The sequence below is a fragment of the Pseudorasbora parva genome, chromosome 11 (genome assembly GCF_024679245.1).
Source record: "Pseudorasbora parva isolate DD20220531a chromosome 11, ASM2467924v1, whole genome shotgun sequence".
NCBI lineage: Eukaryota > Metazoa > Chordata > Actinopteri > Cypriniformes > Gobionidae > Pseudorasbora > Pseudorasbora parva.
Genome location: NC_090182.1, coordinates 26851298 through 26868732, shown reverse-complemented (window position 1 = coordinate 26868732; position 17435 = coordinate 26851298). Strand labels below are relative to the sequence as shown.

General features: G+C 39.0%; 1 protein-coding gene across 3 annotated transcripts; it reads left to right on the top strand.

Moving 5' to 3' along the window:
• The first annotated feature begins 12927 nt into the window (after positions 1-12927).
• Positions 12928-15036, top strand: LOC137092312 (serine/threonine-protein kinase pim-2-like). Of its 3 annotated transcripts, XR_010908213.1 has the most exons (4): positions 12928-13249; positions 13345-13524; positions 14403-14548; positions 14769-15036. XR_010908213.1 is itself a non-coding variant. In XM_067456585.1 (3 exons), the coding sequence occupies exons 1-3, from the start codon at positions 12994-12996 to the stop codon at positions 14492-14494; spliced, it is 528 nt and encodes a 175-aa protein (XP_067312686.1). In that variant the 5' UTR covers positions 12928-12993; the 3' UTR covers positions 14495-14549. The 3 variants fall into 3 exon arrangements, 1 of the variants encoding a protein (XP_067312686.1); XR_010908214.1 differs by lacking the exon at positions 14403-14548; XM_067456585.1 differs by lacking the exon at positions 14769-15036 and having other exon boundaries at positions 14403-14549.
• Positions 15037-17435: the final 2399 nt, after the last annotated feature.

The window sequence follows — 17435 nt, the reverse complement described above, 5'->3', positions numbered from 1 at the left end:
ATGAGAGGCGAGAGTCTGACAGACAAGATCTGTACTTGCTTTTGATTATATTGAGGCATGAAAATACTCTTTTTTTCATGTCTCGCAGTATATAGTTTAGTAAGGTGGTATATATAGGTAGCCTGACAAGCCAGACCGACCCACATCAAGATGTTTGGTCTGGAAACTCACCATAGACAGGGCTCAATTCGAGGGGCGGGATAAACGGTTGTCTTTCAAACTCCCTCTGCATGCGATAGGATAGCGCTACACCCAACCTGAGCAACGAAGGTGAAACAGAGCTTGTTGACAGATTAAACATTCGCCGTATCCGGTCGGCTAAACTACGAATACATCTTCCCTTTTTAAGAATGACTTCAGTGCCGTTCTTTTTTTCTTTTCTCAGAGAAAAGCTTAACTCTAAGTCTTCCAGAGTCGCGGTCAAAGCTGATTTGAAAGACCTCGGTTTGCCAGTTTCTGTGTTTAGCCTACTAGAAGCAAGGGGGTAATCTAGCGCTCGGAAAGCGTTCCACCCCTAGGGGCTGCCATTGCTAACCAAGCCATCACCTGCTGTTAGCATCCCATTGACTCCCATTCATTTTTGAGTCACTTTGACAGTGAATAACTTTACATCTGAGGCGTTTAAAGACTCCATTTGTCCATTGTTTATTTCTAAAGAAACACGACAATGCATAAAAGGCTCCGTTACCTTGTATCTTACACTATCGCCCCGCAGAAGCTGTTTTTGTAAAAATAGGCTAACGATTGCGTCATAACCAACGCGACTCTGTCGCACAGTTGAGAAATTACCGTATAGACCTGAGGAGACGCTCGCAGGCAATCTTTTACTGTCTATGAGACAGTCGGGGGGACGTGGAGACATAAAGTCTGATAAAGTCAAGGGGGAAGTTAATTAAAGTCAATTAAAGTCAAGTGCAAGTTAATGCGAAAGTGGAATCAATTCGGTGTTCCAGCTGTCAGATATGGAAGCATATGCGTACCAATTTTCCATTTGCAATGCAATATGCAAAATGGCAGTGCAATATGTAAAATGGCTATGCATTTCAGTATTTAAATTTTTCCATACCATGTGTGCAACATTTGAAGCAAAATGATAATTCAAATTGAATAAATTACATTTGCTATTTTTTACACTAGTTTTAACATATAATTTAAACAGATATTTTAAAGCTTCATTGAGGGACATTTAATGAAAATGCAGTCGCAAGTATCTTAACTGTAAGTGTAAATGCAATTAAGAAAAACAACATTTTAAATGATAATTTTGCTACAATTTCTGCTTGAACATGTAAAACACATCTACCAATTTCTGTAACACATTTGGCAACGTAAAGCGTTAAATTTGTTTGATTTCAATGTTAAAACTAGGGTAGCAAATGTAAATTATTAAAGGGATACTTCACCGCTATGTTATTCCCTTAACTAAGACGAGTTGATACATACCTCTCTCTTCTCAGTGCGTGCACTTAATCGATCTTTCTCACAACTTCCGTATTTGTGACTGTAAATATGCAATCGTCAGAGCAACGGGTAAACATGCTGCAGAAGCAACGAGCAAGCGTTGTAGCTTACCGGGTTATTCTAACCCCTAAAAAAAAACGAGTAGCGCTGGTAACAATTTAAGATAAACTGGCTTGCCAAAGTAAAGGGCGAATTAAATTAATAGACTTTATAATAAGATTATGTCCACATTTTTCCTCCCTTCTGCCGTTTTGCGCATTTTGGACAGAAGCAACGACTCAATCCATTAGACTGTAGGGCTTGGACGCGTTTGTGCAATTAATCATTTTTGTATTATTTTCGGTGGAAAAATAATTCCACCGAAAATAATAGTCTAATAATAATAATAATAATAATAATAATAATAATTAAAGCTGCGAGCAGCGATGACGGGCCCAAGCCGGTGGCACCGCCACCCCGGTGGCATCAGCTTAACTGTGCGCAGAAGGCCAATAGGCATTTAATATGGGAAAAAATAAATAAAGGGACTATGTCAAAGTCATTTGAATTCACCTCATTAACTGCAGAAACTGGTGCTGCTATGACCAGGAACCACAACAGTCACATCTATGAGATCAATTACATTTTATTCACTAATTTTATGTCAGATGATGTCAAATGTCAATTTCAAAATGAGTGCAGAATACTGTCCAAATGCTGAAGTTGTATTATCCTTACACTTCTCTTAAAAATAAATTAAGCCAAATCACAGAGACCGCAACAATGATTTTAATATCAGTGTCAGGTAAGAGTAATATGCGTGCATATAATTTATGGAAGTTTATTATAAACAGCCACTTTTATAAGATCATGTGAATTTTTTTTTTTTTTTATCCATTTGAATTCTATCAATAAATAATTAGGTTAAAGAGGTGTCATACGTGATCTTTGCAAACACAGCACATGACCTTCTTTAAAGCCCATGTTATAGAAAACAATTAAAAGTATTAGGATATCACTTTCAATTATGTGCAAATGTATTTTTTGCAGCTCAAAATTTTGTAAGTTCAGAAGACCAGTATTTAATTAAAGATATAATATATGTTTTTGTTTTACTTATTTTTCACAATAAAGTGATAGATATTTGTGATAGCCTATGGTATGAAAGGGTTAAATTATGAAAAAACAAGAGACAAGGTGACACACACACAGAGTGAGAGAGACCCCCTACACACACACACACACACACACACACACACACACGCACACACACAGAGTGATCCTGAGAGAGGGAGAGGGGGGGTAATTTTTTTTATATTTATATTTTTTTAATTATAATTATTTGTATTACCACAATTATTTAACTAATTATATAAAACAATATTGTCAATGCCCTACAAATAAACTGGTTTTATACATTTATTTTTTTATTCAAACCCAGAATAATATGTTTAATCCTTTAATGCAGGCCAAAGCATTGAGAGGTAATCTTTTTAGACAGAAAAGTGTCTCTCTCTCTCTCTCTCTCACACACACACACACACACACACACACACACACACACACACACACACACACACACACACACACACTTACACTCATGTCTGGTTCACTATCTTTTTGGGGACTCACCATAGACGTAATGGTTTTTATGCTGTACACTCCATATATTCTGTCCTCCTACACTGCTCCTACCCCAAAACCTACCCATCACACAACTTTCTGCATTTTCACCTTTTCAAAAGAACTCATTCTGTCTGATTTATAAGCTTCTGTACCCATTGGGACCTCAGTTTAGGTCCCTACAGTGACACGAGTCCTCATGAGTCTGTGTGCATTCAGGTTTAAGTCCCCACCAGGCTAGAACAACACACACACACACACACACACACACACACACACACACACACACACACACACACACACACACACACACACACACACACACACACACACACACTAGTAATGCTGAAGTATGCTGCAGGTAACTCAAATCAGCTCAGCCCATCCCCCATTCCCCCATCCACAACACATACACACAGCCAGACACACACACACACATACACACACACTCATATCTGGTTCACTATCTTTCTGGGGACTCACCATAGACGTAATGGTTTTTATGCTGTACAAAACATTAATTCTGTCCTCCTACACTGCCCCTGCCCCTAAATCTACCCATCACACAACTTTCTGCATTTTCACCTTTTCAAAGTAACTCATTCTGTTTGATTTATAAGCTTTTGTACCCATTGGGAAGTCCCCATGAGTCTTTGTGCATTCAGGTTGAAGTCCCCACCAGGCTAGAAAACCATTCACACACACACACACACAGAGGCAAGTTTTTTTTGCTTGAAAACTTATACAATATTGCCCTCTACTGGACATTTAAGGGAGAGCATGTGTTGAAAAAAAAAAAAAAAAAAAAAAAACACAGTGTGCTATATAGAATAACCAGCAGGTGGGAGTATAGCCTTATTTATGAACCAGGCACTTGTGTTCTTATTTTGTGTTTTTTAGGCTTTTGCTACGGGAACACCGTTTGAGATATCCAATAACCGTTCGCATTTTAGCATCTTCTGTATATTTACTTCATGTTGTCCGAGTTTGGAGGAGATTGAATGAATCACTTTTGAGGAGAAGGTAAAAACTCAGAGCTCGCTTTGCCACTTCTTATTATCTTCCAACCAAATTATCTGACTTCCTGTTGGTCAGAGCTAATGACTGTAAATTAGAAAGTTGTCCGGCTCGAAAAGTACAATATATATACCGAGTTTGGTGAATGTAGATAAAACTAACCCCCCACTTTGGACAAAAGCCACACTTCCTGCTGCCAGTTGGTGGCGCTATAACTTTGACTCACAAAAGTCATATCCATGTGATCAGCCTCTTACAACGAACACACAGCTGAAGTTTCATCTAAATGAATTAATGTATGCAAAAGTTATAACACACTTCCTGTTTCCCTTTTCTCGCCATAAATTCGTCTCTTCGCCACGGCCAAACCGTTTGAGATATCAGAAAGTCGCTCGCAATTTGGCATCCTCAATGTCTTGACTTCAGGCTGACCGAGTTTGGTGCTGATCGGGTCAATCGTCTAGGAGGAGTACCGCAAATTCCAGAGCATGCGTTTTCCGAACAACCCATTATAGCTCACTTCCTGTTGGGCGAAGCTTATGACTATGAGTGCGGAAGTTGTTCGGCCTGATGAGATCTATTATTGTACCGATGCTGCGTTCCACTCCACTTTAAGCGACGCACTTGCAAACTTCCCTAAGCACTTCCCCTTGGGGGAATCCCTGCCGCCATTTTTAAGTGTGTTCCACTTCGTGAAGTGGACAAGGGAAGTTTGTATGGACAGACCCTTGCTCCCTCGATTTTGACCGAGTGAGCGAGTCTACTTCATATGTACACTTCAGGCAGCTTCATATACCACAATGCAACGCGATTGTGACGTCACCACATATCACGTTTAATTTACCCCACCACAAACAACTATAACTATTTTTAAAAACATTTAAAACAACCCAAACACATCCATATACATATAGAATGCTGCATTAAACAGTTTCGTAAAGGTAAAGAATAAATAATATATCAACTCCATAGTGGATTCCAAGTGATCAAGGGCTTAGGGCGTTCCAGTTCAGTCCATTTGAAAAGTTTCCGCCAGTAGTGGGCACTCATGCAACGTAGGCATGACGCACATCCGAGTGAACGAGACGGAGGGAAGTTTGCGAGTGAAGGGCATGATGAAAACGAACTGGAACGCAGCACGAGTTTCATACATGTACGTGCAAGTGTGTTTAATATATAGACCCTGTTTTTCAAGGGGGCGCTGTTGAGCCCCCCTGCCACGCCCGGGTCAAAGGCCTCTGCCCGACCCTGTTGGCCGCAAGGGGGTAATCTAGCGCTCGGAAAGCGTTCCACCCCTAGGGGCTGCCATTGCTAACCAAGCCATCACCTGCTGTTAGCATCCCATTGACTCCCATTCATTTTTGAGTCACTTTGACAGTGAATAACTTTACATCTGAGACGTTTAAAGACTCCATTTGTCCATTGTTTATTTCTAAAGAAACACAACAATGTATAAAAGGCTCCATTACCTTGTATCTTACACTATCGCCCCGCAGAAGCTGTTTTTGTAAAAATAGGCTAACGATTGCGTCATAACCAACGCGACCCTGTCGCACAGTTGAGAAATTACCGTATAGACCTGAGGAGACGCTCGCAGGCAATCTTTTGCTGTCTATGAGACAGTCGGGGGGACGTGGAGACATGTCCTGGAGACTAGTCTGATAAAGTCAAGGGGGAAGAATGGGGAGAAGCCCATAGTGAGCCAAAAGCAACGGGAGAAAATATTTAAACAACGTGATTCAGCTTTTGCTTTCCACATCTACTAGAAGACTCACAGCTGTCAGACAGGAGGCTCACGTCACATCTACGTCGTCAAGCTCAGTCTGAGCCTGCGCAGTTCGCTCAGCCATCAGGAAGTGAGTGCTCCTATACTGACATCACTTAACGCCGTAGAAGGCAATGGGATCCCTCCGTCCATTTCTTTTACTGTCTATGGTTGGCCGCGCATTCCGATGCGTGTGCAAAGTTTCAAGAGTTTTCGAGCACGTTAAGTGCCCCAAAAATGCCCAAAAGGCGAAAAGATAATAATAATAATAATAATAATAATAATAATAATAATAATAATCCTTAGAAGAACAATAGGGCTCTGCGCCCTTTCAGGGCTTGGGCCCTAATAATAATAATAATAATAATGACTGTTCAGAAACCACAAATCTCATTTAATAAACGTCAAAATTAAGTTTGTGGCTATTTAATAAATTATTCAGATTGGATGTGTGATCACGTGCTCTACTCATGCACGTGCATTTTAGTTGCTATAGTGACGCGTGTTATGAATTCTGAATACAAATATATACACACGCTAACCGATTTCTATCTGTTGGTTTGATTCACCAATTCACACACTTGCAGAATATTTTCTGTGCTGCTGATTTTGCGATCTTGAAGCAAATTTCTGAGAGACTTTTATTCTTGAAGAACATCGGAAGATAATATCCTTTATAACGTTATATTTTTGTTCATATTAACTTTTAATTTATTGTTATTTTCTTATTTTAGAAGGAGTTTGCAGTTTTATTTAATTTTTTGTCTTATTTTATTATCATTTTATTTTGGGAGGAGTATTTCTAAGGAGAGTTGTAGGTTATTGTATTGTATTTTGTATTGTGTTGTGTTTTTTATTGCAGTTTGGACTCGAAGTCGATGGCTCACATGATGGGTGAAAGAGGAGGTGAGTGTGCTTTTGGTTTTCACTTGTTTATGGTTTGATGTTGTACAGTGATTGACTAACTTACATTAAATCTGCACTAGGTAACTTTTCAACCTTCATAATATATTTTTTAAGACTCTTGTGATGATAAATCGACCTACAATAGGTTGAATGACACGTCTGCCATAGCCTGATGGGGTCTGTATCATTTTTAATCGTACTTTTAAACTTCGGGTTTCGGGTAGTAACCCGAGAACAAAAAGAACTACAAAATTCTACTGCTTCACTTCCACCAACACCCACACTTCCTTAAATTCGGACGTGCGAGCCCAACTTTGTTCGTCGGATAATATAGTCATGTCCGAAGCAGCAGAGACAAATAAGAAAGAAAAGGTTTTGTTGGAGGAAAGCAATAAGAGGAAACGAAAAAGTGATGGGATTAAAGACAGGACGAGGATCAACATTGTACCAGCGTTTGCTCGTCGGCGTGAGCTGAAGGAGGCGTGCCCGACCGATGCTGTCATGCTTGTTATGGTGATTACCTACCACTCAAACATTGAATTGAAGTATCATTTTGATTCTGTAAAACGGTAACCAATAGACTACTATAATGACGCTAGCTTGTAAACGTGAGCATCGTGATTATTTGGCATTTGAAAAAAATAAAACCCATGAAATTATATTCAAATGACATGCTGAAACATGCCACTGACTGTAACGTTACCTGGGATGAAGACATTTCACACGCAACGCCAGAAGAACTCTGAACTCCTCTTGCAGTGTTCAGGGGAACTGTTAGTGCTGCACTGACCCGCGGCGCCACTTTTATGAAGTTATTTGGCCCGCACCGCACCACTCTATATATTTTTACAACCCGCCGCGCACCCGCGACCATTAAATAGACATACGGGGTCCGCGGGTTATGAGACGACCCGCGCATCACTAGTTCAGGGCTATCAGGGTTGTCATGTTAACAAATGCACGCGCGATGGCATCCCCTGTTGTAGGATGACAGATCTTACGACAGTAGTTGAGGACATTATTTTTTCCAAACTGTAGGGGGACCCTGAGAGCAAAAGTAGCCAAGTGTGGCTTTAATGTGAAGAAAATTGTGTAAGGTTAAAAATCCCCCAATGTTCTCAGTTTAGTGATCACATGTATTTGATTCCTTGCATATGAAAAAAAACTTTTCAATTTGAGTAACGTAACTATAATAACAATATTTGTAATTGATCAATGATGTTGTTTAGCGATTAATATCGAAACATTACCAACTAACGTTATGTGATGTGTGAAATATTCCAGACTCAGGCCGCTCTAGATCCAGAAGAGCTGCTTTCTCTCAGACGGCTGGTCAGGAGATTTGGAGACCCTGTTCTGATGACCGCGATCTGCTGCCAGACCCGACCCAGATCCAGGCGCTTCCTAGATATTTAGCACCCCCGTCTCTGTCTGAGTTTTCTGTTTCTGTGTCCACAGGTCAGGCTGACAGGACACGGCAGAGCGGCAGCCAGAAGAGCTCAGATGATGATGAACATCCACTCACTTCATCTTCATCTAAATGCTCTTGCATGGGTCAGAATAGTATTTTAATAAATAAGTTATTTCTCCATTTCTATTTCTAATTTCAATGGCTGATTTGATGTCTAAAATTTTCCAGACTCAGGTCACTCCAGATCCAAGAGTGGATCGGACAGCTTTGATTGGTCGTGCCCTCCGCTGCCAGGTCAAGTTCCTGTCGAGCCAACAGGGACTTCTAATGGCCGAAATGTTCAGGGTGCCATGGAGGATTCTCCCCTGAACAAGATCTCAACAGGTGAGACTGAAATAAGGCTGGCCAGTGTAAAGTGTACAGACAGAGATTTTGCTATTTCATGCATAACTGCTTTAAGTTTTTATCATGGTAATGTCCGTTCACATTTACTGTTGCTCAGCACAATTTTGCTGAAATGTTTTAAAAAAGATTTGAATTGGACATTTGTCTAACATTTTCAGAACAGATAGAGAACATTCAAAAGTAAAGTTCCCATAATGAAAAAGTATAAACTAGAATATTCCTTTAACCAAGAAAAAATATATTTTTGAAAATGGACGTTCTTAACATTCAGGGAACATTTAATTTTAATATTAGTGATCTTAAATTGTTCCCAGTGTTACTAGTCATAATGGCATTTTTACCAGTGAGAATTCAGTTGTAGACATTTAGCACCTCTGTCTCTGTCTGAGTTTTCTGTTTCTGTGTCCACAGGTCAGGCTGACAGGACGCTGCAGAGCGGCAGCCAACAGAGCTCAGATGATGATGAACATCCATTCTCTTCATCTTCATCTTCATCTAAATGCTCTTGCATTGGTAAGAATAGGCTTTTAATAAAGAAGTTATAGCTCCGTTTCTATTTCTGTTTTCAATGGCTGATTTGATGTCTGAAATTTTCCCGACTCAGGCCATTTCGGATCCAGAAGATCTGCTTCCACAGATTCTTCGCCGGACATCATGTCATCCTTGTCCCTGAGCAGCAGAGGCTCATTCAACGTCATTTGGAGGTGGAGTGGCGATGGATTGGACAGCCGAAGCGAACAGGGCAGGTCTGACAGCTTTGATTGGTCGTGCCCTCCGCTGCCAGGTCAAGTTCCTGTCAAGCCAACAGGGACTTCTAATGGCCGAAATGTTCAGGGTGCCATGGAGGATTCTTCCCTGAACACGATCTCAACAGGTGAGACTGAAATAAGGCTGGCCAGTGTAAAGTGTACAGACAGAGATTTTGCTATTTCATGCATAACTGCTTTAAGTTTTTATCATGGTAATGTCCGTTCACATTTTCTGTTGCTCAGAAAATTTTCGCTAAAATTATTATTATTATTTTTTAGAAATACTTTAATTGGACATTCGTCAGAACATTCAAAAGTAATGTTCCCATAAGGCAAAATTATAAAATAGAATGTTCCTTTAACAAAACAAAAAAATTGAAACACTGAAAAAACTGGACGTTTTGAACATTCAGTGAACATTTAGAAATAACGCTTTCTTAATTTAATGTTAACATTAGCAAAATGTTCTCAATAAGCCAAAATACATTTTTGAGCAAGTTCATAACCAGCCAGTGTTCAAAATGATCTTCTTACCTTAGTCCGATTCACAGCGGTAAGCTTGAAATAATGTTTTATAATTTGAGTGGTACTGGTGGATTTCCGCTGGAAATTCGAGCATGTCGTTGCGTCATTACGTCACATCTGTATAAAGAAGGAGTCCGGCTAGTAGTAGTATCGCGTGTGAGGATGCTGCAGGTGGCGGATCATTTATAGCCTTTACTCACAGCAGCTGGAATATTTAAACTTGTCATTTTGATGGCGGATTGTAATCCAAAAAAGGTCCAAACGACAATCATCAGTGACAACTGGAGATTCACCCGTAGTCAAAAGTAAAAGATTCGTCTGAAACCTGCAGGAAACGCTAATACACGCTAAATACATGGAGTCACGCAATACTGATGTTTTTATCATGAACAATTTGAGAACAAAGTTTTGCGGGGGAAATTTTAATTTTTTGCCACAAATTTAATGGAATTGTTTTTAGATACTTCACCTTTAAATTCATGTTTTTATAATTCGTGGAATTGTTCATTTGCAAAGCTTTAATTGTTCATCATAGCCCCTAAGCTAACTGAGTAGCTACGATCAATTCATTCAGTTTATTGACACCCTTCAGTCAAAAATATAGGCGTTTAATTCAGATGTATTTCTTTGATTTGATTTTAAAGAATCCATCAGAACAGTGAAGGCAAAGTTTTGAAATTTTATTTTATTCATATAGCCTAAAGATTATTTTATTTGGATAATTTTGTTTTATTACCGTACAATATTCCTAACACTTCTACCTCCGTAATATTTCAGTCCGGATCGGCACATGACAGATTAGCTAAACTGTTAATAACTTAAATAATCTGTTAAACGTGTTTTGAGGAAAAATAGTGCTTATGATCAAATTAGATGATCTTAAATTGTTCCCAGTGTTACTAGTCATAATGGCATTTTTACCAGTGAGAATTCAGTTGTAGACATTTAGCACCTCTGTCTCTGTCTGAGTTTTCTGTTTCTGTGTCCACAGGTCAGGCTCACAGGACGCTGCAGAGCCGCAGCCAACAGAGTTCAGATGATGATGAACATCCATTCTCTTCATCTTCATCTTCATCTAAATGCTCTTGCATTGGTAAGAATAGGCTTTTAATAAAGAGGTTATGGCTCCGTTTCTATTTCTGTTTTCAATGGCTGATTTGATGTTTGAAATTTTCCCGACTCAGGCCATTTCGGATCCAGAAGATCTGCTTCCACAGATTCTTCACCGGACATCATGTCATCCTTGTCCCTGAGCAGCAGAGGCTCATTCAACGTCATTTGGAGGTGGAGTGGCGATGGATTGGACAGCCGAAGCGAACAGGGCAGGTCTGACAGCTTTGATTGGTCGTGCCCTCCGCTGCCAAGTTCAGTTCCTGTCGAGCCAACAGGGACTTCTAATGGCCGAAATGTTCAGGGTGCCATGGAGGATTCTTCCCTGAACAAGCTCTCAACAGGTGAGACTGAAATAAGGCTGGCCAGTGTAAAGTGTACAGACAGAGATTTTGCTATTTCATGCATAACTGCTTTAAGTTTTTATCATGGTAATGTCCGTTCACATTTACTGTTGCTCAGCACAACTTCGCTGAAATTTTCTTTGTTTTTTTTAAAGAAATATTTTAATTGGACATTCTTCTAACATTTTCAGAACATTCAGAGAACATTCACAATCGAATTCTCAATAAGCCATGAACTCAGTGGTCCTTGTGCTGTCTGACACACACCCGAAACATGCGCACAGAAAGCCACTTCTCAGACGGCAAACAATCCAGAATAGAATTCTATTTCAAGACTTTTTGCTTTTGAATTGTCAAATCCACAGAAAATTGTCAAACTGGCTGTTATATTACAGAGTCGGTTATGGTATAAATAACACATAGCTATGCATTTAAAAATTAACGTTTATTTAAATATATTGTATTTAATATAACATTATATTTGCCATTACCAGAACTGATTTGGTCAAATGAAACCAAAAAGATCAGATAAAGCAAGAAAAATAACTATATTGTGACCACTATAATTTGTAAAATAAGATTTTGGGACATTTATGCAGGCATTATCTAGAGGTCAGGAGGATAGCTTGGAAGTATTTCCATTACTTTGGATTTATAACATTACAGATGAGAATTTAAAAAGTAAAATGTAAGTTATGTCATTATATCGTTGCTTAATTTGACGTCATTCAAATGAAAATCTTAATTTCAGAAAATCCTACAGAATGTGGGAAAGGGAAAAGAATTCGTTCTTTCTTCAAGAGGGTATGGAAGGCTCTGAAGAGTCCTGTCTGCTGCTGTTGTCTCAGTAGTGCTGTGGATGTTGTGGAGCCTTTTTCCCCTGATCCTGAGCCATCATCATCTGCGTCAGATCACTCCGGCGTCAAGCCAAATGATGGTGAATCGCTGAGCATTATTTCTCAACATCATTTTAAACAGTATTGTCATCTTGTTTTTCACTGAAAATAATGCTTATGGCTTGTTTTGAGGAAATATTATTAATATTTTTTTTTAGGTCATATATTTCTCATATTTTTCTCTTTGTTTTTCAGAGTCTTTTGAGTCTCTCTATACTGTGGGAGAGATGCTTGGATCCGGAGAATTTGGCAGCGTGTACAAGGGAACACGCAAATTTGATGGCAAAAAGGTAAATCTGACTGAATTGTTCAAACATTTTGCTCTTGAATGCATCAAAACATATTTAAAACTAACTTTCTTTTTTTGTTGCAGGTTGCCATCAAGCAGTTAAGCAAGACTGAAAACAATCGTTATCTTTATATTGTAAGTTGGCCAAAACCTGAATATGTATTTAGTCGTTTCAGTGCAGATTACTGTAGTTAATACACCCGTAGAAAGCATTAAGTGTAAATGTGACTGACAAATAAGCCTAGAGGCACCAAATAACTTTGAGCTGAAAAGGCTCTTTGGAACGTATCTAAAAATATACTTTTAAAAAAGGACTTTTAAAGATACTTTGATATGTTTTCTTCAGATTTTTACTCAGCTAACCTTCTGATTACTATTTTTCTCTAGCCTGGGCATCCCAAACCTCTCGTTACAGAAGTGGCGCTGCTGCTGCTGATGAGGCGAAAACCCATAAGCCCGCTCATCACACAGCTATACGAGTGGTTTGAACATCCTGGAAAATTCACTCTTGTTATGGAGTTCCCCGAGCCTTGCATGAGCTTGCGGGACTACATCGTTCGTAAACCCGTCCTGTATGAACCCACAGCACAGTTCATCATGCGACAGGCTCTGCTGGCAGTACAGGTCTGCATCAAGCATGGTGTTTTTCATAATGGCATTCATGCGCAGAATTTCCTGTTAAATGAAAGGACGTTGGAGCTCAAGCTGATAGACTTTGGCTGCGGTCAGCTATTTAGTAGTGATGGCTACGAGAGCAAAACATACGTTGGTGAGGATTTTGAGAGTGTGAAAACCTGAATGTAGTGACTTATTATTTAATGCTTAAAAAAAAAGCTCATCGATGTGCAAATGTCTTCTTTACAGGACTACCGTATTACTATCCACCTGAAGTCTTAACAGAACCTCGTTTCCACGCCATACCAGCAAATGTTTGGGCTCTAGGAGTGCTGTTGTACACTATGGTGCACGTATCTCATCCTTTTGCCAATTGGAAAGAAATCAGACGAGCCAAAATTCCATTTCTGTACTACCACTTATCCAATAGTGAGTGAATCATAATGACAACATTGATAACACACACGCACGCACGCACGCACGCACGCACGCACGCACGCACGCACGCACGCACGCACACACACACACACACACACACACACACACATATGAAGCAAAGGCCCTGAATAGAAACAGTTAAAGACGAAGTTTGTAAGATTTTTTATATATAGCTCAACGTATAGCGAGAGTTTGGGGCATGGCTAATGTAGCAGGCGCAGCCATGGGAAAAGAAATTTAGCTAAAGAAGTGAAAGCCAAAATTCGCTGCATTTATACCTTAAACAGGTCATGAACATGTCAAAGTGAACATAGCATTGTGATACAAAGCACGCTTCAATAATAATAATAATAATAATAATAATAATAATAATAATAGATTTTATTTATAATGCACTTTTCATTCCGAAGAATCTCAAAGAGCAACAAAGGGAAAAAATAACAAAAAAATGAATAACAAGTAAAAATATAGAATAATACAAACAATCAACCAACACAGAAAACTGAACCGAAACAGAGCTGATGGTGAACAGAAAACAGAGCTGATGATATATCATAGTCATGCTCCGTTCAGAAGGATACATTTTAATAAAGACAAATGCAACACAGCTAAAAGTATTCCTAATATGTTGAGTCTTAAACAAGAGCTGTGTTTGTGATGTTGGGGAAGACGTAATGCACAAAAGGGGCCGTGCAAGGTTTTTTGAAAATATTATTTATTTTTGTAATTCCGCCCTGTGCCACTAGTGTCACAGAAACTACATACTTCACTTTTAAAGTAAAGCTAAAGAATATTTTACAGTATAATAATCATGTTTTAGATGCTGTTTTCATAGATGCATGACTAACTTCTTATTAAAATTTGTACAGAATACAGGGATCTGATTTGCCAGTGCCTAGCCCGGGATCCAACTAAACGGCCGACGTTAGAGCAGATGTCACAACATAAATGGATGAGATGACCTACTGTAGATTGGAGAAGTTCAGGAGATTCACTCGATCAGTGATTTCAGCAGGTGTGAGGAAGTGTAACAGACAGAGTAGGATTATTATCATTTGTCTTATTTCAAATTTGCGTTCTTGTTATAGTCAAGTCACCTTCATTTATAAAGTGCTTTATACAATACAGATCATTTCAAAGCGGCTTTACTGTAATAAACAGGAAAATATACAGTGTAATAAACTCTAAAAATCATTCATGAGTTGACTTGTTCATATAATCTTTGTATTGAATAGGAAACAACATGCTTGCTGTGGAGGAGGGCTTGAGCTCGAGACTTGAGCCGAAGCCTGATGTCCAACCCCAACCTGACTGGGAACTCAGAGCCTGTCCACGTCTGAGCAAGAACACGAGAGACGGCAAGACTGGGAAGAAGTCATCAGTCATCACAGCCACATTTGCTTTCATTTTAAACGTCAAGACAAGTCATCTTTATTTATATAGCGCCTTATATACGACCGATCTTTACTCACAGCAGCTGAAATATTTAAACTTGTCATTTTGATGGCGGATTGTAATCCAGAAAGGTCCAAACGACAATCATCAGTGACAACTGGAGATTCACCCGTAGTCAAAAGTAAAAGATTTGTCTGAAACCTGCAGGAAACGCTAATACACGCTAAATACATGGAGTCACGCAATACTGATGTTTTTATCATGAACAAATTGAGAACAAAGTTTTGCGGGGGAAATTTTATTTTTTCTCATAAATTAAATAGAATTGTTTTTAGATACTTCACCTTTAAATTCACGTTTTTATAATTTGTGGAATTGTTAATTTGCAAAGCTTTAATTATTCATCATAGCCCCTAAGCTAACTGAGTAGCTACGATCAATTCATTCAGTTTATTGACACCCCTTCAGTCAAAAATATAGGCGTTTAATTCAGATGTATTTCTTTGATTCTGTTATTTGATTTAAAATAATCCATCGAAAAAGTGAAATCAAACTTTCAAAGTATTATTTTATTCATATAGTGAATTTTAATTTGATGTATGATTTTGCTTTACTACCGTACAGTAATCTGAACGCTTCTACTTCTGTTAAACGTCATCAGTCGCTGCCCAATACTGTTCCATTTCAAAGTTTACATCTAGCCAAGAATAGTTTAAATCCCCGGATGTGTCCTTGATCCGCCCCTTTTATCGAGGATTTATCGAGAGGTGACTTTAGCAGACTTGAGACAGACAGGTATCCCAGAATGCATCTCGTGCCAAACAACAAGTGTCAATAGCAGATGAGAAACCCTAGCGTGACAAGCCAGACCCACATTAAGATGTTTGGTCTGGAAACTCACCATAGACAGGGCTCAATCAGAGGGGCGGGATAAACGGTTGTCTTTCAAACTCCCTCTGCATGCGATAGGATAGCGCTACACCAACCAGAGCAACGAAGGTGAAACAGAGCTAGTTGACAGATAAAACTTTCACCGTATCCATTCGGCAAAACTCAGAACACATCTTCCCTTTTTAATGACTTCAGTGCCGTTCTTTGTTCTTTTCTCAGAGAAAAGCTTAACTCCAAGTCTTCCAGAGTCGCGGTTTCTGTGTTTACTAGAAGCACGCAAGCGCAACTCGGCCGTCATTATATTAAGCCCCGCCCACCGACTCTAAACACGATGTGATTGGCCCGACCAGAGTTTGGCGTTTACAGCTCAGAAGTGAATTGACAGTTGCTAGACGACACTCGTAGCAGATTAGATTTGCTGCTGCTAGGGTGCATCTAGATTTCTAGGCTAGAGAAACCCAGCGTAATTAAAACTTACTACTGTTAATGTGTCACGAAATGTTCTTGTTTAAAGTTCAAACCTGTGGTTTATTCATAAAGAGATCGCCTATTTAAATTTGATCTACCGTTTTTAGAGTTGTGAGATCCAGACGATCAGCACGCGCTCAGCGCTCTTTAACCCCGCCGAGAGCAGCCTTTCCTCGGCTAGTTCTTCTGATGTTTGCCGCTGACTCTGACGTCTCTGTAGTGGTTAAACATGAGATATAATTTGTCTAACTGGCAAATCATTTTGGCAGAGCTAGGGCAAAGTGAAGTTTCATAACTTTGTATTTTTAGGCTTGTATAACTGTTGTAGCCTAGCACTGACTTTGTATGTTTGACTGGATTGTTTGCTTTATTTCTTGTATAGCTTCTTATACCTTTATAATGGCTATTTGATCTTACATAAACTGACATTTAACAAAGACTCAATTGTTGCTGTTTTATGTCATATTTAATTTATTGCATTGATAAATATATATGCACGCTTATTGTCTGAACCACATATTAATATTTCAAAAATTTTTAAATAAAAAAAAGTAAACAAAAAGTGGCAGGGTGGTAATTTGTGTGGTTATTAATATGTTTAAGATCATTTTAAATTTAAATGGTGTTTTATGACTGCAGTTTAAATTACACTCAGGGCCATTTTTTGGGATTTCCGCCAGGATTTGGCCTACCCAAATTGAAAAGATTCCAATACACACATACAGTGGTCTAGGTTCAAAATGTTTGTGTCATTTTACAGGAAACCCTTTGAAGTTACATAAAACACTGCTAAAAGTCATAAACATGGAAGTATATGTTGTCTAAGCTCAGCTGTAATAACCCCCCAAAAAAGTAGGCGCTTTTTGATTTTTTCCCCCATAAATTCATTTTTGAAAGTGTGTAACTCAGGCCCTGTGTGCTCTAGGAACCTGCAGACAGTTTGGGCTATTTCCACTTAATTCCAGAAAATAGAGGAAAAAAGAAGTTTGTCTGTGTCATGTTGTATGCAAGATTTATTCAAAGGGGTGTAAAGGGATGACCCCCCTTTTTTCCCCCTTTTCCGCTCTCCCCCGACCCGACAATGCTTTTTATGGCAGTTTTCATGTGGATTTTAATTGGAACGATGTCTACAATATTTAACAACAATA

Excerpts from the sequence above, each read along its gene's own strand:
- LOC137092312 (XM_067456585.1), top strand. The coding sequence starts at position 12,994 with ATGGAGTTCCCCGAGCCTTGCATGAGCTTGCGGGACTACATCGTTCGT. Across the intron at positions 13,250-13,344 it reads CGAGAGCAAAACATACGTTG|GACTACCGTATTACTATCCA; the intron begins GTGAGGATTTTG and ends TCTTCTTTACAG. Across the intron at positions 13,525-14,402 it reads GTACTACCACTTATCCAATA|AATACAGGGATCTGATTTGC; the intron begins GTGAGTGAATCA and ends AAATTTGTACAG.